The sequence below is a fragment of the Notamacropus eugenii genome, chromosome 1 (assembly GCF_028372415.1).
Source record: "Notamacropus eugenii isolate mMacEug1 chromosome 1, mMacEug1.pri_v2, whole genome shotgun sequence".
In the NCBI taxonomy this organism is placed as follows: Eukaryota; Metazoa; Chordata; class Mammalia; order Diprotodontia; family Macropodidae; genus Notamacropus; species Notamacropus eugenii.
Window position 1 is genome coordinate 230,010,316 of NC_092872.1, and position 23,536 is coordinate 230,033,851.

A 23,536-nucleotide genomic window follows, 5' to 3' on the forward strand; every position below is an offset into this window, starting at 1 on the left:
GCCCCACTGCTCTCTCCCCTGTGTCATTTAGCTGCCTCTAGGATTTGACTCCTGGATCTGATATTTAATACTTGTGTGATCTTGGGCAAAACCGCTTAACATCTCTGCACCTCAGTTAAAAGAAGAGGGCTGTACTAGGTAGTCTTTAAAGACACCACTGGCTTTAAAACGATGAGCCCATAAACTCCTTGCCACTTATGCTTCCTGGAGCACAGTATAAGAAAGAACCATGCTACGTATTTATTGAGTTATAGCTAGCCTTTTTTTTTACAAAAATTGTCTTCTAGAGGTGACACAGATAAAGCTGGATCCACAGCCAGGAAGATCTGGGTACAAATCTTAACTCTGACATTCACTGCCTTTGTGACCATGGGCAAATATCACTCATAGCACACCTATATCACACATAAAAATACCCACTCATAGCACACCTTACCTCCTCTGATCTTCTGATAAGTATTTGAGAGTATAAATTATAGGACAATTTTAATTTGCTTTAGCGAAGGGAGTTTTCACAACAAGTTCCTATAGCCACAAAACTACAAAGAGATGTGGCCAGCAATGAACGTATTACAGTTATACTTCAAGACACAAGATGTAACCTGTGGCACAGTCACAACTAACATCCTAATAGTTCTGGTGGAAAAACTTCTGGTGGAAAGAAGATAGGATTCAGAATTGGAATACCTGGGTTTGAATCCCAGATTGAACACTTCCTAGCTGCGTAGCTACAGGAAATTCATTTAACTGCAGAGTCAGTTTCCTTGTTCATAAAACAAGGATGGTAATTGCTGATATTACCTACCTCACACGGTTATGGGGAAAGTACATTGTAAACAGTACATGTAAGCTGCTGCTATCATGTTAGACATCCTAAGTTTATTAGGCAGGACGTGTGTCCTAAGGTATTATTAAGTCTATCAATATTCTGATATAAAAGGAATGGGGTGTCCAGAGAGCTCTATGTGGGATCAAAGAACTAGGCTAAGTATGAAAGTTTCCCAGGCTTCAAGAAAGACACAGTAGATGGGGATCTATGAGGACTGCCCTCCCACTGCTGGACTTCAGAGGAACTGTAGGTCTTGGAGGTTAGAAAGTGAGAGGGAACTCCAGGCTCCCCCCTTTCCTTCCCTCCCTTTGCTAAAGCACTCTCCCGGAGAGTACACAGAACTGTATAGGTCATAAGAACGATTAGACACTGGGTATGTGAGTGTATGTGCATGGATTGGGGGCAGGGGAGGGGCAGGAGGAAGGCCAAGAAGCCAATCCTTTTGTGTTCATTAATCTGTAAACAAAACTCTAGTATTTTGGAAAAACAATCACTATTGACCATGAACTTCCTTGTTGACATAAGGTGAGAACAGAGGTGTCTATTATACTAATTACTGCCTGTGTGATCTTGGTAAATCTCACCCTCTGTCTTCCTTCATATGTAAATCAAAGGGGCTATATCAAATTTCTCTAACTATAAGCCTATGCTCATCCAGGCAAGGAAATAGGTTGATTGGCTTTATAGTCTCAGTACTGAAGGAATCCAGGTGGAGGCAGGCTTCCTAAGGTCCAAAGGTGGATGGTGTCATTTCCATAGCCCATCCAACTCATAAAATGAAAAGGTCTAAAAATACACACAGTGGGGGTGAGTTAGAAACCCCAGCTCCATCCTTTCTAAGAGCTGTCTCTACAGCCTGGAAGGAGCAGAGTATTGGCTTGAAGGTCTGTCACACCAAAGGAATGACTGATGAATGGGGGGAAAAATACACCAATGAAGCACCTACTATGTGCCACACACTACGCTATGCTTTAGAGATAACAAATACAAAAGCAAAATCAGTCCCTGCCCCAAGGAGCTTCCATTCTAATAGGAAAAGTCACATATAGGGGAATGATGGGTAGGAAAAAAAACAAAACAAAACACAACCATTTGCTTCCTCTATCCTGGGAAACTCCCCTTTAAGACAGGTTCTCTGAGATTTCTTTCCACAAGCAAACCTTGTTCCTAATTCTTCAAATTAGAAGTAACATCAGACTTTTCATCACAGAATCTTAAAAGTTGAGAGAGATCGAAAGGATCACCTGCTTTACCCTGCACCCTCAGCAACGCTGCTGAGAAGTCATCATCTAGCCTCTACTTAAAGATTTCCAATAATAGACAACTCTCTAGCTCTGGAGGCATCCCACTCCATTAAAACAGCTCCAATTCTTAAGAACTTACCCCCCAGAGATAGACAAAATCTCCTCCTCTCCAACTTCCACCCTGTTGCTTCTAATTGTGCCTTCTGGGACAAAGAAAAACAAATCTGCTTCCCCCATACCATCCCCTTGAATTCTGTAAGATCATTCTCATGTCCTCTACAACCCCAAGTTTTCTTTTCTCCTGATTTCTTCACCAATTCTCATCTGGCATGGCCTCCAGTCTCTTCACCATCCTGGGTGCCCTCTGCTGGACCTGCTCCAGATTGCCAATGTCCTTCCTAAACTGTGGTGCCCATAAACAGACACAATATTCCAGACACAGGCTGAGCAGGGCAGAGTACGGAAGGCTGGAACCTCCCATGCTTTGGACGCTATTTATCTATTAATGTGATTTTATTATTTTGTTGGCTTTTTTTTTAAACTTCATATCATATAGCTAACTTATATTTAGTTACAATTCAATTATAGTGGATAGAACACCCAGCCTAGAGGCAGGAAGACCTGAGTTCAAATCCAGCCTCAGCCACTTACTAGCTGTGTGACCCTGGGTAAGTCACTTAATCTTGTTTACCTCAGTTTCCTTATCTGTAATATGAGCTGGTGAGGGAAATGGTAAACCACTTCAGTATCTTTGCCAAGAAAATCCCAAACGGGGTCATAAAGAGTTGACTCAAAAATGACTGAACAATTGACCTTTTTCTTTTTTCTTTTTTTTTTTTTTTTTACAAAAACTACTATTTTATCCACACCTCCTCCATGTTGTATTTATGAAGTTGACTTTTTAAACCCAAGTATAGAACTGTATACTTGTTCTTTATTAAATGTCCTTATATTAGATACAACTCATTATTCTAATCTGGCAAAGTCTTTTCCAATCTGGATTCTGTTACCCAACAGGTCAACTATGCCCATCAGGTTCACACAATCTGAAATTTTGATAAGGATGCCATCTAGACTTTCATCCAGGTCTTCTCTAGACCAACACTCTCATGACATTTTGACTCTCCTGATGCTGGGCTGATATTGAGGTTCATGGTCAATAATGATTTTTGAGGAAAGGAAGGGAGCTTTTACTATTGGGACAAACTCTAAATGAAAGTGGGCATATGATTGCTTGGCATGCCGCTTCTGTAAGGCCACTAAGCCCAAGTATAAATGTCTGGTCTACGCCATTGGCCTTCAGGGTCCCCTGTTCTTCTCACCTGCCCCCGAACCCTCCACTGCCCGCGTAGTTGGGCCGCCCATACATTCCCTGCTGGATGTAGGGCTGAGTGGAGCCCGCCTTGGCTGAAAACTGCTGCTGCTGCCCAGCAAACTGGGGGGAGTTGATACCAGGGTTGCTAGTCGTCATTCCAGAAGCCATGGGGTTTCCGCCGGGATTCATAGGATTGTTGGCATTGGCCATGGGGTTTCCTAGGACCTGTGAAGAAAAATAATGGTCATACTGGTAACCAAAAGGGGGAAAGATGAGAAATGATGAGGGAACAGAAGAGGGAAGGAAGAATGCCCCAGGGGAGTTGGAAAAGGAGGGAAGATGTATTAGATTGTGTCTTTTGCTGTGCCCTAATTTATTGAGAGGGCGTTTCTCTGTTAGAACAGACTGAAGATGAAGACTTGTTAGTCTAAATAACTGAAGGCTGAGAGAAGAAAGGTTTGAAACCTGTAGAACTGTGGATATGGTACAACAGATCCCAAAAGATGGGAAGGAAGAGGTCTTCACTGAAACTCAAGTAAGGTCTACATAGAACAAATCAAATGAAGGGTTTGGTGTTTGTTTTTTTTATTTTTGCCCAGCAGATCATAAACTTAATGAACTCATTACTCTCAAGGAGACAGAAATGTATTCTGAGAGTTCAGACACTTATCTGAATGACAGAGACATGAATGGCTACTGAGAGGAGCTGAGACTTCTTTAAACTAGCAGGTGATATCAGCAGAGCCCTCCATCAAGGCTGCTGTTGAGGAAAGAGTCTTGCATGGCACGTCCTGTGTTCCTATGCTAATTCTGTCTTCTTAAACAAGGTCCTTGAGGGAAGGGATTGTGGTTTATACCTCTGTTATTCTCCACAGCGCCTAGCATAAGAGTGAGCAAATAGTAGGTGCTCAATAAAGACTGGGTGACTCTGATCAAGAGAAGGGGGATGGTGGAAAGATCAGTATATAGAACAGGATAGGATATGCTCGTTCACCGAGGTTTAAGTCACTTGATTTTGCAGCAGTCAATTCATGGACAGATTAGTCCAAGAAGGTCTTGCAAAGCACATACCCTTAGTCCACCCACTGCTTCATATGGTCTGTGACAAATGGGATGCCATGCTTCTCATATAGCCAAAGTGAGGTTCATATGGGGTAAGGGACTAATATCTACTAGACTACCACCTTGTCATATTAAATCAATGGCAAGTGCTCTAGACCCAGTCCACAGTGTAGCTGAAGAGCACCCTTCCCTCTGGAAGTAGAATCCTTCCTGATAGGAGGGTAAACAGGGGCAGGGTCTGATGATGAGAAAAGGTTTCCCCAGTGCTAATTCCTGGTTATTTAAAGAATACTTGAATGTACTTAAACCAAAGTATTTCCTAGCTTGATCACATCCTGGTAGCCTGAGGATGGCATTCGAAGTCCCTTGGAATGTAAGGATATTAACCAAGGGATTTTCGTATCTGTGAAGCGTGAAGGAAGAATCAAGGGAGGGACAGAGTCCAACTCTTACCTGGCTCTGGGACGTGTTAGTCACTCCCCAAACAGTAGTGACCACGGAAAGGGATCCTGGTGGCTGGTTGGTGTTCTGCTGCCAAGGAACAGAGTCATAGGGGAACGACCCATCACTGTAGGAGGAAACAGAGATATGGGGGGCGACAGTTCTTCAGGGTATCTTGGGTAGCAAGGGCTCACTCCCAAGTACATAGCCTGCACCAGGGGCTGTGGAGTCCATCTCCATAGAGACCTGAAGCCTAGAACCTAACACACATGCCTGCACCATGATGTGGCCAAGGAGATGAGCTGCTGCTGGGAATATGACTTTACTCCTTGCTTCAAGACAGAAGAATTAAGTCATTCACCCCTGGATGCAATTCCAAGACTATAAGGGGAAAGAGGGGCATGGTGGTGGGTTAAGCTACACAGGAGAACACTGGCTCAAACACAGCAAGCGTATTGAAACCTGTTGTCTTGAATTTTTCCTCTCCAACTCTGTCCCCTGAAAAGTCTGGGCTCCAGCTATTCCACAGAAGCCACGGGGAGAGGAGGACCCTTAAGTCAGCCCTCTGCCCCAAGACAGGCAAAGTCCCTAGGATTTTTCTCCAATGATGATCTGAACTAGGTGCTTGGTTCTTGATTCAATGCCTAAACGAGCAGCAGTTGGTACCTGTTATGTAAAACCAGGAGCTTAGCAGCCAAGTAGTTGTGTCAAAGACAGTGGAAAAAATATAAAATCATAGAGAACTAGAGCTAAAGTATCCTTAGAAATCATCCAGTCAACAGTGGGAAAGATAGGTGATGTAAAAACAAAAGATATCCATAAAAATTTATCTAAAAAAATAAGCCTGACACCACCCCTCCCTCATTTTACAATGAAGGAAACTGAGGTTCGGAGGGGTCAAAGGACCTGGGACTAATCTTTTTAAAACAGTTTTCATCTTGGTTAATGCTCTGCTCATGAACTTTCAAGGGCTTCCCTGCTGAAGCCAAAATCCTCTGGCCTGGCATTCAAGACTCTTCATAATTGGATCACTACCTACATCTCTACTATTTACCTCCCACTTCTTTCCTATGCTAGCCAAAGTGCCTGGACAGATCTGCTCCCATAATTCTTCAACATATACCTGTTTTCCCATATAGTAAACCCTTGTGTGATGTCCAACTCTTGATGAGTACCAATTTCTATTTCCCAGGCACTGATGGGCAGGGAGAGTTTTCTCCTTCTAGTCAAAGGGGAATATTTTAATCTCAATTCCATTTCCTCTGACATCCCGACCTTTGCTCCCCACCTCCCAGATCATGCCCCTGCCATTTTACACCTAGGAACTATTGGTTCCCCTGTCCTTAATAGCTTACCCCTCCTATTCATGATACACATGGCTACCAGATCCATTTCCCTTAAACGCTCTTTTGTACAATCTCATTATTCCTTCCTAGCCAAGAATCTTCATTTGCTCCCGGATGCCTTCAGAATCAAATCCAACTCCCTCAGCCAGGTCTTCCACCACCTACCCTTCACTGCTAGCTTCAAAATCACTCCCCACACATGCCCATGAACATTCTGACCTTTGCTTATTTTGGTTCTCCTTACCTAGAACGTCTCCTCTCCCATTCTTTTGAGTCTCATTATACATTATTCTCCTTCATACATTCTAAGATCATGCTGCCCCTCACATACAACATTACACAAGTCTAGACTATTCTCTCTCCTTTTAGAAATCCAAACTTCCCTCAAAGTTTAATTCAAGCTCTACTTCCTACCTGAGGACTCCTGCCCCACTCTCCCGTTGGTAATTGCCCAGATCACTATTTCAGGGAAGTCCCAGCCACCACACTTTACTTCATTCTCTCTGCTATGGATGTCTCCTAGTAAACCACTCCTTCCCACCATGGGTATATCCTCCCCTCTACTCTTCCCAGTTCTGGGACCATGAACTGAGACCCATCAATTTTGTCATTACTCCTGGACAGCTTGTCAATATACTCCTCCAACAGCCCCCCCCATGATCTTATAGGGACCTTGTGGGGATCACTTTCCAGAACAAAGTGCTCCATCCTGGCAATCACCACCTTTTGTGTGTAGCCACCACAACAATAATGTAAGCTCTTGGAAGGCAGACTATATTTGCTTTTGTACTTGTATTCTTGGCACATAGCACTGTCCTTGGTACATAGTAAATGTTTGATGAATGTGTTTCCATTCTGTCCTTCCTTCCCTCATCCATCCATCTATCCATCCATCCATCCATCCATCCATCCATCCATCCATCCATCCTTTCCTGATCTCCCAAGTGCTAGTGCCTTCCTCCAGGGAAATTACTTTGTATCAATTTAACTACAAGTTGTGGCCCCGAAATAGAATGTAAGCTTCTTGAGGCAATGTTCTCCCTTTATAGCATCAGAGTCTTAAGCAGCGCCTCAGACAAAACAGGCACTTAATCAATGCTTACTAATTAGTGAAATATTACCACTCCTTCAAGGCCTAGGCTCAATTCCCAAGGCCTCTTTGAGAGCTTTTACAGCATATCTTATTTGCACCATTCATTGGGCACCAATACACTGGGCATATGTTGCCTTGCTTGGCTAAACATCTTTTGAGTCTATATACCAAGCTTATGCTTGAGGGCAGGGGCAGTGTTTTGAAGTGCCTGTATTCTCAGCCTTTGTCCTTGATATGCAAGGGAATACTAGCCTGCAGTGGATGAAGAGGAGAATGATACAGAACTGTAGCTGCCAAGACTCCAGAGAGAGAGGGGCTGGATAGACAGAAACCAGAGTCCCTAAATCTTCCAATTAAGATGACTTTATAAGAGCTGTCCCACCAGAAACATGGGGGTCTGATGTCATTTCAGTGGACTCCCAAAAGAGAAGAAAATTTGCAACAGACCACCTGAAAGTCTACTCATCTGATTAAATGATTTTGGACAGGAGTGAGGTGAGCTAAGTATAAACACCATGCACAGATCACCTTTCTTGATTTAACTCATCTGGGTCAGTTACTCAACTACATTCTGAAGGTCCCTGCTAAGACCTCGTATATGAGGAGAAGGGTTGGCTCACCTTTTGCAGGAAATTTTAATGGGGATCAGGTGACTGAGCATGTGAGCATTTTAAAAGTAATCTTCCTTCTGTTGAAAAATAGTGTGTCTCATTGACAGATTGGTTCATTTGAAAAATATCACAAAATCAGAGTCTGTCTAGTCCAAACATCAGCGCTGGCACCTGTGCCTAAGTCCAACCTGGAAAGGAATCCCTTCCACAGCACCCTGGATAAGCCATCACCTGAATTGGCCTGAAAATATCAAGTACAGGAGAACCCACCACCAACTGAGACAGATTGTTTCTAATTAGTTCTACTAATTGTTAGGAAGTTTTCCCCAGCATCCATTGGAAATGTGACCCTCTACAACTTCAAATCCAAGGCTCCTACTTCTGCTCTCTGAGGGCAAGCCAATTAAGTCCAATCCCTTTTTTGGTTTTGATAGTCCTTCAAGCACTTGCTAAGTTATCACATCTCCCCTAACATCTCTTCTTCTCCTGGCTAACCATTCCCAGTTCCTTCAACATACTTTTGTATGGGACCTTCACCATGCTGGTTGCCCACCTCTGGGCAGTGCAGCTGATCAATGTCCTTTCATGAACTGTACACATCGCTCCAGATAAGGTATGATCAGGGCACAATTCAGTGAGAACTCCAAAATATGACCCCTGACCTTTTGACCTTGGGAAGATACTAACAGCTATTATCTGGCAGTAGATGGTAAGCACCAAAAGCAAAAGCTAAGAGCTTAGAGGAGAGAGAGACATGGGACTGGTTTAAAGAAGGTTTCATGGGAAAGGTGGACCTTAAGGAATGGGTAATATCTGGATTGTCTGAAAAAAGGGAGAAAGGCATTGGGGAAGCCAGGAGAGAGAATGATAGATAACAATAAAGGGACCTTACCCCTTTGAAAACCCAAGGATTTCAGTCTGAGGTCAGCCCTTCTAAAAATCCTGCATTTGAGTACTTACCCCTATCTCCTACACAAGATCCACATGTACCGTGATTAAATAGGTATGATCTTGGGCAAGTCTCCTCTCTAGGTCTCAATTTTTCTGTCCATAATATGATGGGGTTGGACCCAAACCAATCAATTTCCCTGGAGACTACAAAGGAACAGTAAACCACTCTTTTCAGGGCAGTCTGGCTGGGGGCATAATCCACCTGTCCTTGAGGACTCAAGCCTACAGCCAAGCTGGTCCTTGAAGCCAGGATGTGCCAGTTTTTCAACCTGACTTTCTAGAATTGAAGAAGCATCTGAAGCCTACTGCTGGATTAAGCTATCAATCAGTAAGCATTTAGCAAAGGACAAAAACTGTTGTTGTCTGTTCTACCTCCCAAGAAGCTTATATTCTACTGGGACTTTACTCTCTGGAGCAGACACAAAATTTTCTCCTCTCCTCTTTCAATGTTAAGCTTACCACCTAAAATATGCAGCCTAGTATAGTGGAAAGAGTACCGGATTTGGAAATCAGAGGAAATCAGGGTTCTAACCCTGGAAATGTCACTTCTTAAACTGTGTGATCCTCTTTGGGACTCAAGTCTCCTTCTTAGGTAATAGGGATTCATCTAGATAGTTGGTTCTCAGACTTTCTGATCTCAGGACCCCTTTCTACTCTTAAAAATCATCAAGGGCTCTTCTCCCAAGGTTTTTGTTTATGTGATTTCTATTTATTCATATTTATCACATTAGCAATTAAAATATCTTAGTATTAGCATGAAAATAATTAAGACCTTGTGGACCTCTAGAAAGGATCTTGGGGGGGCCCCTTGACCATACTTTGAGAACCATAAATAATCTGTAATCTGGTCTTTTTGGACCAGAAATCTACGATCCGAAGTGAGGATTTGGGATGGAAAATTCTGAGAAAATTATGCTCTGGAAACTTGGTACACTTACTTCCTGCTCACTGACCCTAAGGACCTATAGCAACACTGCTGACTTTCTGCTTCTGAAAAGACTCATTTAATATTGGGATATTGGATATTGGTTAATACCTTCTTACCTCGGTAGGTTGGAGGGTGGAAGGGGACAAAGGCTTGGTAGCTAGAGCAACCAGAAGCCTGTTCCTCCCAGCAAAATCTTTTTTTTTTTTTTTTGACAAATCAAGGAATATAATATATACCTCTATGTCAATGAATATGAAAGGGGAACTAATAGCACAGGAGAAATTTCTTTGATAATTTTTTCCAATTGGGAAAAGAGATGGCAGGCATCCGGCTCCACAACCATCTCGGTAAGATAAATCAGCAACAATATGACTTCTCACCTCCTTCATCTTCAAAGTCCTTTCTCCCTATAAATTCGGGCCACCCCAATACACAATTCCCAAACACTCTAGGTTTCCATTTTAGTCAGTTGCAGACAGTCTACCATTAAAAAATGCAACACCTGGGCTCCCCAAGGTAAGATCTGTTTGCCCTCGTAGGGAGAGCAGCCAAACCCAGGGCTGGGGTGGGGAAGGAGGGACTCCTCACACTCAAAGGCTGGAAGTCGCTTTTGGAGAGGAAGGAGGCAGCTGCTTAAACAGCAAAACCCTGGGGAAGGCATGGAGGAAACAGGAGGGAGGTTATGAACCCCAGGTCATCTGGGAATTCTGTAAGGGGCTCACACAACAAAATTCAAACAGCGGCACTGATAGGTCCCAGTGTTCCACCAAGCCACAGGTGTTGTTAGCCCTCATTTTTCCGGGTGGAGAAACATCCCTTTTTCAATCTCATCCTTCCCCCATCCCCATACAACCAAGCCGGAATCGGTTGTAATTATGATTACTGAATAAAGCACCTGCATTTTGGATGACAATCCCACAGCCAACGACAAAGTTAAGACAGAACGCTGGGATAACCCCGAGGGCACACCCCTCTACACGTGCATGCACACACATACATAAAGGAGGCATGCATACATACACAGGCAGGAGGCATGTACGCACAGGTACAGATCTCTATCTGTGTAATTTATCTCCCCTCTCGGTAGAGAAACGTGTCCCCGTGCAGGCCGAGGGGCACAAAATGCCAGAGAGGGTGCCTTCCCTGGGGCTGAAGACACAGCAGCTGAGGATCTGCCCCGCCCGACCGTGGAGGTGGAGGTGGTGGCACTTCCCTGCTGGCAGCCCAGGAATCCTCGATCCCTGGGGCAGGGCCCGGGCACGCGGTGACGGTGACAGTCCCTGCTTGGCTGGGTCACCTCGCTGTCTGTCTATCCGTGCCTCGCACGCCACCTGTTCTCTTCCCAGAAAGAAGCGACTGGCGGAGGCTGGCAGTTTGTTTGTGTTTCTAGAAAGGCTGCTTCGCAGTCCCGCGGCTCCGGCTCGAGGTTAATCTTTATTGCCCGCCAGGGATCAATCGGAGGTGGGGAGCCAGTGGCACGTGGGTCGCGCTGCTCCTGCCACCCCCCGGGGCTCCCGTCGGCCCTGTACCGGGGGCTCCCGTAGCCCCCAGCCAGCGGCCCCCCGATCCACCCGCCCCGGGCGGGCGCGCATCCTAGCGGCGGCGCCTTCCTCGGCCCCGGCGATCTCGATCCGTACGCACCGGCTCGCAGCCGCCGCCGCCTCCGCCGCGGTCCCCGGGGAGCCCGCAGCTCATTGTTCCCAGCGAGCCCGGAGCCTCCTTCCCCTCCCTCCGCCTTTGTTCCCGGCGGGGCCGGCAGTGCCCTGGCTCGACTGAGGTGGGAGATCGGGGAGGGGGCTGCCGAGCGAGCGACGAGCAGCAGCCGCCCCCCGGGGGCGGGGAGAAAGGAGGGGGCTCTGGCCCGGGCCCCTGCGCCACGCGGGCGGCCGTCAGCGGGCGAGACTGACTCACGGGCTGGAGGTGGAGCGGCAGGGAGGCGGCGGCGCCGGGGAAGCTTGGAGGCGCTCGCATTTCCGAGATAGAGGGAGCTAATTGACACTCCAAAGGGGGGGGGGGGGGGGGGGGGGAGGAACGACGACAATTTTGCCTCTTCCTAAAGTCACGCGAGCTCACACACACACACACACACACACACACACACACACACACAGACACGCGCGCACACACACGCGCTTGCTGGAGCACGGCGGAGAGGTGGGGTGTGAGAGATTTAAAAAATCAGCAGCGAGATGGATTTCCGAGGGTGGGCTTTGGAATTCAGGGGGCTCTGGCTCCTGAGTCTGGGGGGCACACACATAGAAGCCCTAGCTTGACCCCACCCCCACTTTTAATCGGAGGCAACTCCTCTCAATTTTGTCTGGTCTTCCCTGCCCAAGTGGAGACATCTCCTCAGAGGCAGGAGGGCAGACAGCAAACCAGACACGACGCTAAAACCAGAGACTGCAGAGGGCAGCGAGGGCGGGTGCGGAGGCAGAGGGCAGCTGGGAGGGGCCTGACCAGGGAGGGAGGAGAGGTTGCTTTTCTAAACTTTGAATTAGACCTCCCAGGAGGAGAGGGGAGATGGAAGGAAAGGAAAGAGGGGAGATAGAAGGGGGGAGAGGACAAGGGAAAAGGAGAGGAGAGATGAGAGGAGAGAAAGGGAAGGGAGAGTGGGAGAACGAGGAGCATGGGGAGGGGGAATTGGAGGAAGGGGGAGAATGAGGGCTTGGGAAAGTGTGTTTAAGTTTGGGAAGTAGGAGGGCTGAGATTCTGAGGGGGTGCCCCCATGCTTGAATTTACTCAACAAATCAGATACTGCTTTAAGGCATCTTAAAGGTAATGGTGGTCACTGGCACTAGCAAGTGGTCCCAATGCTAGGCTAACAGAGCCCCAGCTATATGGATGGGGGCTCTGAGAAATTCATTTGCATCTGTTACTGCCACATCATATCCTATCCGACCATTATTGCCCAGTCATAGCTCATTCAAAGAATGATTCGAGATAATAGCACCACCTAATCATAATTCCATAGCAGTCTAGCCATATAGCATATCATATCCCAACCATAAAACCACAGTTTATACTAACCATGCAACCGCATCACAGCCGCATATGGATGGCCCAATCACTTTCTATATGTATATGCGCAATAACACCATACCAGAATATGTCCTAACATATCCAGGGGAGAGGCAGTTGTGGTGTGTCTATAGTGGATAGAGACCAGCCATAGAATCAGGTCAGTTTCTGGGGACAGTCTGCCTTTACACTATAAAGTCAGTCATTTAACCTCCCAGTGCTCCAGGCCAGTCTCTCAGGACCCTGAGTTGCAGATGAGTAGGGCCAGGTCCCACCTAGATGAAATTACAAGTATAATCCTCCTCCCCTAACCTATCATATCCAAATAATATCACTTCTTACTTACTTTAAAAGATGGTTATGAGGATCACAGTCTCCCTAGTACCCAGCACAATGCCTAACCCCACAGTGAAGGACAAGTTAATGATAATGATACAGAAACATTCAAGGGCTGCTAGAGTTACAAACCTGGAATCAAGAAGACTCATCTTCCTGAGTTCATATCTGGCCTCAGACACTTCCTAGTTGTGGGACCCTGGGCAAGTCACTTAACCCTGTTTACCTCAGTTTCCTCATCTGTAAAATGAACTGGAGAAGAGAATGCCAAAACCACTCCAGTTTCTTTGCCAAGAAAACCCCAAAGGTCTGAAGAGTTGTACATGACCAAGCAATAAAAGAAGCATTCTGCATAAGGTGCTAGTCAAATGCAAGTTGGTATTATTTTACCAATCTTTAATAATGTAGGAGTTTCTCCCTCAGGTGATCATTTGGATCTACTGGTGAAGGGGGTGGGGCAAAAAGGGGGAGCCCCCTGGCTGGTCTGATATTATTTTTTCCTCTTCTAATTGCCTCTTTATTTGGGAGAAATAACCAATTCCCATTAAAGGCATTGTCAGGCCCTAATTAATTTCCCTGATACATCTGTACAGGTTCTTAACACACTGTCTATTGAGCAGAGCTTTTGTTGCTACCACTAATGAAACACTGAGCCCAGAGATTGGAGTTGAAGCTCCAACCCTCTTTAATTTCAGTGAGCCATTAGAGAGCCTCTCCATCACCACAATTACTGGGGACTATTTCCTTTTCTCCCTGCGGTGAAACTTAGAAACTTGAGCATCTAACAGCATATTAGAGTTTTTGTTTGTGTGTCTGTTTTAATAGGAAAGAAAAAAAAAAACCAAGAAGAATCCAAGCATTTAGGAAACTCAAATTGAGGGAGCAGGAATTGATTCATCCTCAGAACCTCCCTCTTGGAGTTGATGCTTTGTTTCCTATAGATTGGAGGAAATACCTTTGACCACTGGTATCACTGACTGCAAAAGTGGCAGACCTCAAGTATTGACCGAGCCTATGAAAATGAGGGCTCATTAGAGCCCCAAAAAAGGGAAAGGTCTGGGGATGGGGATTTTGTTTTCCATGGGTCCTTTTCTCTCACCAGACAGGTATCTGATAAGACTATAATATCTCCTTAATGTACACACTATTGATTCAGAATGTGTGATAATTCCAAGCTGAAATTTACCATCCATGAAGAAAGGATTTACTAATTAAATTAATAGGGTAAACAAGATTTATTTAACCTATTTAGAGCTCAAATGTTTTAAAATTAAGTTAGCAGCCCTTATTTGCATATGAACAGTGTGGGTGGATAATGAATATAATCTCTTACACTTGTATAGTACTTTGGCACTTTATCTCATTCTGTTCCTACAGTAAGCCGGTGTGACAGAGAGGACACTGTTAGATTGTTCACTCCCCTCCCTATACCCATCCATTTTTACTGAGGAGTAAATCGAGAATAGGAGATAAAGGGACTTGTCCAAGGGCATAAAGCCAATTAGGGGCAGAACTGTATCTCCAAACCAAGACCAGAATTACGATCTATTACAACCAGGCTTCACTTATGAATCAATGAATTTTAACAGTCTTACTATGACAGGATTCTATTGAAGTCAATAAATAATTAATGCCTACTATGTGCCAAGCACTGAATAGGTCAGGCATGTTCTTAGCTGTGTTCTGCTGGCATTTGGTCTGACACATACAGGCACATACTTAAATGCCATCATCTTGCTGTTTTTTCAAAACTCCTCTATTATCTAGGCTTGCTCCTCTGAATTGAAATTCAGCCTTCTGAATTAGCAAAAATGCTACTGTTTAAAAAAAGAAAGAAAAGAACTTGCTTAGAAGGTTGGACTTTCCCAAAACGCTTCCTTAATTCTTTCAACATCTTTGCGAAGCAGGGACAGGTTATGTGTCATCATCCTCTTTCCACCAGTGTGGCAGCTTAGGCACAGACAACTTAAAGCACTTGCTCAGGGTCACCCAATATGGCACTAGTAGCGTAGACGTGAGATTCCCTTGATGTATCAAAAAGGCCTCTAAGCCCCAAGTGGCTTTTTACTTTCTAATCCTTACATCTTTTACTCTCAAATGGAATCCTTTTTGCCCAGCACAAATGGGACAAAATTGAATCTTCCAGACAGCAAGGAAACATGGGAGTTTTAAGCAAAGAAAAAAAAGCTTCAACCATCTAATTGTGTGAGGGTGGAGGTGTGGAAATAAGGAGAAGGCAGGGGACCTCTTCTAATTTGTTAATACCTGATTGTTTTTATTTGCTTATTGTTGATGGACAATGCATAGTGGTAGAAAAAAAGGAAGGGAAAAGAGGAAGGGAGAGAGAGGGGGGGAGGGGGAGGGAGAGAGGGGGGAGGGGGAGGGGGAGGGGGAGGGAGAGAGGGAGAGGGGAAGGGAGAGAGGGAGAGAGGGGGAGGGGAAGGGAGAGAGGGAGAGAGGGGAGGGGGAGAGGGAGAGGGAGAGGGAGAGGGAGAGGGAGAGGGAGAGGGAGAGGGAGAGAGAGAGAGAGAGAGAGAGAGAGAGAGAGAGAGAGAGAGAGAGAGAGAGAGAGAGAGAGAGAGAGACAGAGAGACAGAGAGAGGGAGGGAGGGAGAGGGAGGGAGGGGGAGGGAGAAGGGGAGGGGGAGGGGGGGAGGGAGAGGGAGAGGGAGAGGGAGAGGGAGAGGGAGAGGGAGCGCACACCAGAGTACTTTGGAAACAGAAAGTCTAGATTCAAGCCCTGTCTCTACTACATATTGACTGAGGTACCCAGGACAAGTCACTCAACCTCTCTTAATGACCCTGAACTATTTTTCTGATGATGGAGGATGCATGATTTTATCGCACAGGAAAACTCAATAGTTACAAAGAGAAACCAGGAATCCCATAATTCACCTATCACCATGCCATAAGGAAAGGACCACCAACTCCAGCAGCAGTTAAATGACTAACATTCTGGCCTGCACATCCCTTCCTGCATTACTTTGGTGGACTTGAATGTCTCATCTGAATATAGGATAATAACTTCCATACCTTGAACAAGATTATCTCAAAAAATGATAAGGCTAGAAGGGGTCACTGGGTACCGGTAACCTGTAACCTGAACAAGAATACTAAGCTGTAATGGAGATCGCAATCATTTGAAGTTAGAAGCCAGACTCAAACTTTAGCTCTGTTATTTAACTTGTTGGCAAGTAACTTAATGTCTCTATAATAGGAGGCAGCGGGCCTTTATCAGCAGCAGCAAAAATCCCAATAGCCTTTAAAATGACTGAGGAGTACTCCCTCTTTAAGAGCTTTATTTTGAGGGGGGAGTTATAGCTACTGACATTTTGAAATTAAAACATCTTAATATTATTTTGAAAACAATTTTGACCTTGGGGATCACACTTTTGAGAATTAGTTGCTATTGAAGGTTTCTTCTCTGATGTAAATCCTATGAACCTACAGACTTATCTATAAAATGAGGATAATGGCTTAGATGACCTTTACATTTCCATTTGGCTCTTTCAGAGCTGTCCCTTTTCCACATGTGCTGTCAATAGCATTCACTAAAAGTCATCTTTCAATAAGAGAGAATGCTTGTTTTTCTTTTGAATGGCTCTGTTAGGAAGCTTTCCCTCATATTGAGCCTATGTGTTCTACGTAAAAGCCTCTGGAACATGAAGATAGCTGTCATGTCCCTCCATCTTCTCTGTTACAGGTTCCTTCAGTATCTTCTCATGGCATGATCTTGAGACCACTCCTGGTGGTCCTCTTCTGAATCCTCTCCAGTGCTCCAAACTGAACATAACACTCCAAATTTGGTCTGACCAGAGTGGAGCACAGTTCCCTCATTCTGGACCCTATGCTTTTCTGAAGCAGTCTAAGGTTGTGTCTTTCTGGCTGCTTTGTCACACCATTGACATATCAGTCATATCACATTTTAGTAAATTCCCATTTACTAAAAATCTCAGACTCTTCTCCCTCTTCCCATTTAAATATTTGTAGAGCAACACTCTCCATTTTGTACTTGTGGAGTTGATTTTTTTTTAAACCTAAGTTAGATCTGGCTCATTATTCTAGCCTGTCAAAATCATTTTGGCTCCTGACTCTGTCATCCAACAAATTAGCTATACTCACTTGCTTTGCATCATCTGTAGATATGACAAGGAAAATGGTAAATGACATAGGGTCAAGCACACATCACTGCAGCACTCTGCTGGAGGCATCCAAGATGCCACTGACTCATTAGTGACTACTGTCCTGGTCATTGGGTCTGGTCATTTAACTAGTTTTGGATCTACATAGCTAGAGTTATCATCAAACCTGAATATCTCCATTTTTTCCACAAAGATAGCATGACTGCCTTTGTCAAATACTTTGTTGAAATTTAATTAAACTAAATTTAAGCCAGACTAGTAACTGTCAAAAAAAAAAAAAAAAGAGTTTAGTGTGACATGACCTTTATGCATGCTTCCCTTTCTGGTTCTTCATAAACCATCCTTTTAATAACGCTATCCATGGTTGTTTGTTTTTAACTAGAAATTAAAGTCAAGTATATCAGCATATAGTTTGAAGAATCTACCTTCACTTTTTTTTTAAAATGGGATATTTGCCCATCTCTGATATGGTAACAACTCTCCCCAGTCTCTATAAATTTTTAAACACCACTAATACCAGCTCAGCAACCAATCCGCCAGTTTTTTTTCTTTCTAATATTCTGGAGTATAGTTTATTGGTCCTAGTGACAATAAGGCAAAGTTAGGTCCTCTTTGATCATCTCCTTAAATATTGAATTGAATTTTATCTCCCTATTACCCATTCTAGTCCTATCCTTCCAGCCTAGAGACCATTCTTCTTCTTCCAGAAGGCTAAGGGCTAGTTTTGTCTCTTCTCTACTATCTGTTATCCTAATTGGATTCATCCTGAGCAGTCGTCCTAACCTTTCTCTCATTTTCCTCTTGTCTTCAACATAGCTAAAAAAAAAAGCCTCTTTGGTATCTTTAGCATTTATCACCAATCTGGGTTCATTTTATGGGATAGCATTCTTGACACTATTTATGTAGGACTTGGCCACTCTTTTGAATTCATCCTTTACTACCTTGTTTCTGTGACGCACACACACACATTTGAAAATTTTAAGTTGCTTGATGAGCTCCCTGTATATCTACATTAGTTTCTTTAGTTACTGCCCTCTTTCTTCCCTCCTCATAAAAACTATCCCCCATTTTTTATCTTTGGAATTTCATTTCTGAGAACTACCCATGTCTTTCCTTCTAAAATTTAAAGCCACAAGATCCTCCTTATTTTTTCTCTTAACCTTTTGGAATCAGTTCTTCCAAAATCTATGATATATGTCAAACTACATTCAGTTTTCTTCTCCTCTATCATAAATTATAAGATGGAAAACTTACTCCTTCTTTAAAATTCCTGTCATTTCTATTTAAGCAACCAGATTCTCTTTTTTAGTCAGAATCAGGTCTAGAGTAGCATGCTGTTTCCCTCATCGTCTTCTCCATCTTTGGGGAAATTAAATTATCTTTGATAGAAGTCAATTTTTTTAAATCAAAAATGCATAGTCAAGCAAAACAAAGTCCTATATGGGCCATATTTCACTCTGTACCTTGAGTTCACTACCTCTCTCTTTGTCAGGAGGTAGGTAACTTGTACCATCATTAGTCTTCTGGAATCATGGCTGGTCATTGCCTTGACAGGCGTTCTTATGTCTTTCTTAAGTTGTTTTTCTTTGTAATGTTGTTGTCATTGTGTATATTGCTTTCTGGGTTCTGCTCACTTCACTCTGTATCAATTCATATAAGTCTTCCTATGGTAGAGACAAGCCAAACATTTATCAGCAGCTCTGCTTTTGGCAGAAAGAGCGCTCTCACGGATGCCTGAATAGCTGAGATTCCCACCATTATTGTATCATGTCTTTCTCATGTCTATTTTCTCTTTCTTCCCAGTTAAGTCTGTGGTATTCTCCCCAATTAGGTAGCTTGTGCTGCTGTTTCTAGTGATGATCACAAAACTCTCCGCCCTCTCTGGTCCTGGATTCCACACATGGCTATACTGTTATCCCTTCCATATCATGACTTTTCCCATCTTAGTTTTGATATATCTCGGGTCGGAATAAGAAATTAAATGGGAATTTTAGGGAGTTTTGCAGAAGCAGATGACATATGACGGCCAGAAAATGACATAGAAAAAGTTAAGAAACTCAGAAATGCATTAAATATACATATAGTTTGTATAATGTTAATATATTTTATCTTTCAATACCATAATAATTCACACTTCTTCTCTGGTACAAAGGGAGGGCCAAAATTTTTACATGGATTTTCCAGATTGGGGAGACACCCATGCCCCTAATGCCCTCAATCTGGAAGGGATAACTGTACTTTCTTAATATGTAATATTTTTTCATAGCCCCTTTATTCTGGTCCTTTTGAATATAGTATATATAACCTTTTATTATCCACAGTCCAGTAAAATCCCGTACTACTAAGTCTCAGTCATAAATTCAAGGTTGAATTTGCCTCCTTGTATTTAGGATCTTTAATTCATTCATAAGTTGAACATTTGCATATAGACATTTAAGGCTGTGGGAATTGTGAGCTCCTTGAGGGTAGGAGCCATTTTTGTCTTCTTTTTAATTCTCAGTGCCTGGCCCAGAGTAAACAAGTAATAAATTCTTGTTGACCTGTTGCTGACTTAGTGCTGGTTCTTTTTCTGGGTCCTATCTCCTGGGATACTTTTCCTCTTTAATGCTATTCTTCTATCCATGTTGCATTTGGTATTTTTTTTGTGGTATCTGGTTTGACAGACATATGTAGGCCATTTTTTTCCTCCCACTCCATTTTCAGGCTTCATAATCCAAATGGGGAACTTCACGGGGCTGTGACGGTTGCCAGAATCAGACTGGCAAGTGGACTCCTGGCTGTCCCCCATACGATTCTTTTTTAAACAACACTTTCCCTACATCTTTCCCTGGAAAGAACCTTCAGTCACTTTCCCCCACCCCCAACAGCCTAATGGACCAATTCCAATCTTTCTTAGCCTGGCAAGGAAGCTTCTTCACTATTTCCTTCCCAATTCATCCAAATAGTCACTCAACTAGCATTTCCCTCTACTCCATTTTTGTGGGGTCTCCTTATTATTCTGTTTCTGCTCTGTTGATGCTCACCCCCTCAAGTCTTTTTTTTCCCTTTGCTATTTCTGAGACAGCATGAAGTTTCCAGCTTACGGTGTCCTTCTCCTCCCTTTTGCTTATTTTTGAGATTATTTTTGGATGATCTGCTGTTGCCGATGACCCATAAGATTGCTCCCATCAATTAGCAAGGATAACTATGAGTGGACTGGCTCTGTTACTCTGGATGCTCATTTGGGTGATCAACACAAGGTAGATTCGTGAAATGAGGCAATAGAAAAGGCTCCATTTCGCCTACGTTTCTTTTTAAACAATTTTTATTTTCAGTTCCAAAATCTCTCTCTTCTTCCAGCCCCTCCCCCATCCACTGAGAAGGCAAGAGATAGGATACCCATCGTACACATGAAGTCATGCAAGTTTTACCTAGATTTCAAGGCTCGACCCCTTAAGATTTATTAAGTGTTCACTCAGCCCACAGGGATTATTTCCTTCTTGGGAATTTTTAAAGGTGCGCAGCGGTAGCTCCTGCTGCTGTATACTCTAAGAATTTAGTCCTTCCACTAGAGAATCTTATATTTTTCTTTAGCTGTTTTGTAATCAACATACAATTCATACAGCAAATATTTATCTAATGCTTACATACACCTAGTTCAGTATTAGAAATTATGTGGTAGGGTATGCAGATCAGTGTGAATAATCCCTAAGGGGCTTTTGGTTTCTGTGTGTGTATGTGTGTGCGTGTGTGTACTCTATTACTGTACTATCACTGTAGGCTGTATATAAAGTAGCAGACATTCAAGTAGAACCTTAAGGTTTACAGACACACATACACACGCTTTACATATAGATATAAAAATATAAAGTCTATATATACTCTCTATATAAAGACATATTAGATGTAAAGTGTATATATATAATATATGCATAAACACATGTTAACATTTAAACATACATAATACACACGTGTGTGTATAATCTCATTTGATTTCTGAAACAACCCAATGAGACAGGTAGGTATTGATACCCTAGGTATCAATATCTCGATTTTAAGGATGAAGTGATGCTCAGAGACAGCTAGTATCGCAGTTAGGATCTGAACTCAGATCTTTCTTGACTCCAAGTCTTAAACCATAGCACACAGCCTCTCTTAGATGTGCAGTTCAAACAAACTTATATAAGAGGGTTTTCCTTTTGGTGTGTCGGTGGGGGTGGAGTGTGATTACTTCTGCCTGAGAAAATCAGAAATGACTTCATTTTAATGGGGAGAGATCAGTGGGAAAAATCCAGGGAGTAAGAACAAAGACAAAGGATAGGAGAACGTAAAGTTTTTGAGGGAAGGGCCTAGGTCTTCTTTCCTCTTCTGTATTCCTGGCTCTCCCACCCCTTGCCCACCCATGATAACTACCATGATGAGGTTATATGATGCACCTGTGTTGGGTAGCTGACCTGGAATCCACAGACCAATTCCAGGGGATCTGTGAACGAACGTGGATGGGAAAGAAGCTACATCTTGCTTTAAATAGAAATGGTTTCCTTTGAAATTCCACATATTTTATGCATTTAAAACCATTATTTTGAGAAGACATGTAAAGGTTTCACCAGACAACTGCTGGAGGTGCCACAGTTCATGCACAGAGCGCTGAGTCTGGAGTCAGGAAGACCTGAGATCAAATCTGGCCTCAGAAACTTATGGGCTATGTGACTTTGAACAAGACACTTTACCTCTGTCTGCCTCTGTTTCCTTACCTGTCAAATGGGGATAAAAACAGCACCTACCTTCCAGGGTTTCCATGAGAATCCAATGAGACAATAGCAAAACACTTGGTACACGGTTTTAAAAAATGCTTGTTTCCTTCCTCTCAGGTCCAACAAAGATCAGCACTATGAGGGTTCAGAGCCCCTGATGTACTGACAAGATCCCTCATTCTGAAGTCAGACCTAAGTTTGTGTCCTGGCTTGTCACTTGCTACTTATGTGATCAGTTTCTTCAACTGCAAAAATCAAAGGATTTGACTAGTTTTATCTCAATCAGTCAGTCAACAAACACTTATTAAGAGTTCTTCCATTTGTAAAATCCTTTTGGGCCAAGTACACAGTGGGAGGCTGATTGAACAGAAGAAAGTGGTACAAAGCAGTCTGCCTTATGGGTTCAGTTTCTTCACATGTAAAATGGGGGGAAGTGTAAGGGATGTCACGCTGGATCATTTCTAAAGTTCCTTCAGGTTCTAACACTCTGTGAATGATCTAGATCCCAACAGATAAGTTTAAGGATAGGGACATAAGTGATCACAGAAGGCTAACAGGGTGGTGGAGGCAGTAGAGAAAGAACCCAGGTGACTCTTGGGAGTAGTAAAATCTCTGTGTCTTGGGCCCTAACCTCCCTTAAACCAGGAAGAACCTCTCACTTCTCTTGTCTAAGGGCCTGCCTAAAAGCCTAGCAAAGGGCTGTTGTTGCTTACTTGTGTTCAACTCTCTGTGACCCTATTTGAGGTTTTCTTTGGCAAAGGTCCTGGAGTGGTTTGTCATTTCCTTCTCCAGCTCATTTTACAGATGAGGAAACTGAGGCAGATAGGGTGAAGTGACTTGCCCAGGGTCACATAGCTAGTAAGTGTCTGAGGCCGGATTTAAACTCAAGAAGAGTCTTTTTGTACTTCAGGCCCAGCACTTATCCACTATGTCACCGAACTGTCCCACCAAAGGGTAGAACACACAATAAAACTGGAGATATTTCACTGATTTAAGTCAGACTTCAAGACCTAAGGCCACTGACCTCCTGGCCAGAATCACCAAGCCATCCCCAACAGCTTAAAGGGGGAAGGGAGATGCTCTAGGAAACAACCGAAAGAGGATCATAGAATAAGAGTGAGAGGACCCCTTAGGGACTGTCTCGTTCAACACTGTTTTGCCTATAGCTTAATAAATGTTTCTTGGGTGGTTTGAATCCCCTTGTTTTACAAATGAGGAATCAGAGAACGCAAAAAGTGAAATAATTTCCCAAAGTCACACAGGAGGTACAGAGTTAAGTAAGCCAAGATTTTACATGCAAAGGAGATACTATTTTTTAAAGCCCTTCGCATGCACTAGGCACATAGTAGGCATTTAAGAAATACTTATTCCCTCCCCACTACCTCTCTCCAAATCCAGGGTTCTTTGTACTATAAGAGGAACTAAGATTTTTGTGTTTAAAAAAAAAAAAAAGGTGAGAAGTGGGAGAAGAGAAGACAGTTTTCCTT

At 43.5% G+C, this 23,536-nt stretch overlaps 1 protein-coding gene across 19 annotated transcripts in view; it reads right to left on the minus strand.

The window, feature by feature from the left end:
• ZMIZ1 (zinc finger MIZ-type containing 1) overlaps window positions 1–23,536 on the minus strand; it is a 439,750-nt gene that overhangs the window by 36,589 nt on the left and 379,625 nt on the right. For 18 of the 19 annotated variants that reach the window (XM_072628053.1, XM_072628048.1, XM_072628046.1 and 15 more), the window contains 2 exons: window positions 4,904–5,018; window positions 3,396–3,613 (listed from right to left, as the gene is read on the minus strand). In XM_072628053.1, coding sequence (XP_072484154.1) covers window positions 3,396–3,613; window positions 4,904–5,018 — 333 coding nt within the window. Of the gene's footprint in view, window positions 1–3,395; window positions 3,614–4,903; window positions 5,019–10,840; window positions 11,764–23,536 lie in introns of those variants that run through there. The other variant, XM_072628059.1, reaches the window with a different exon arrangement.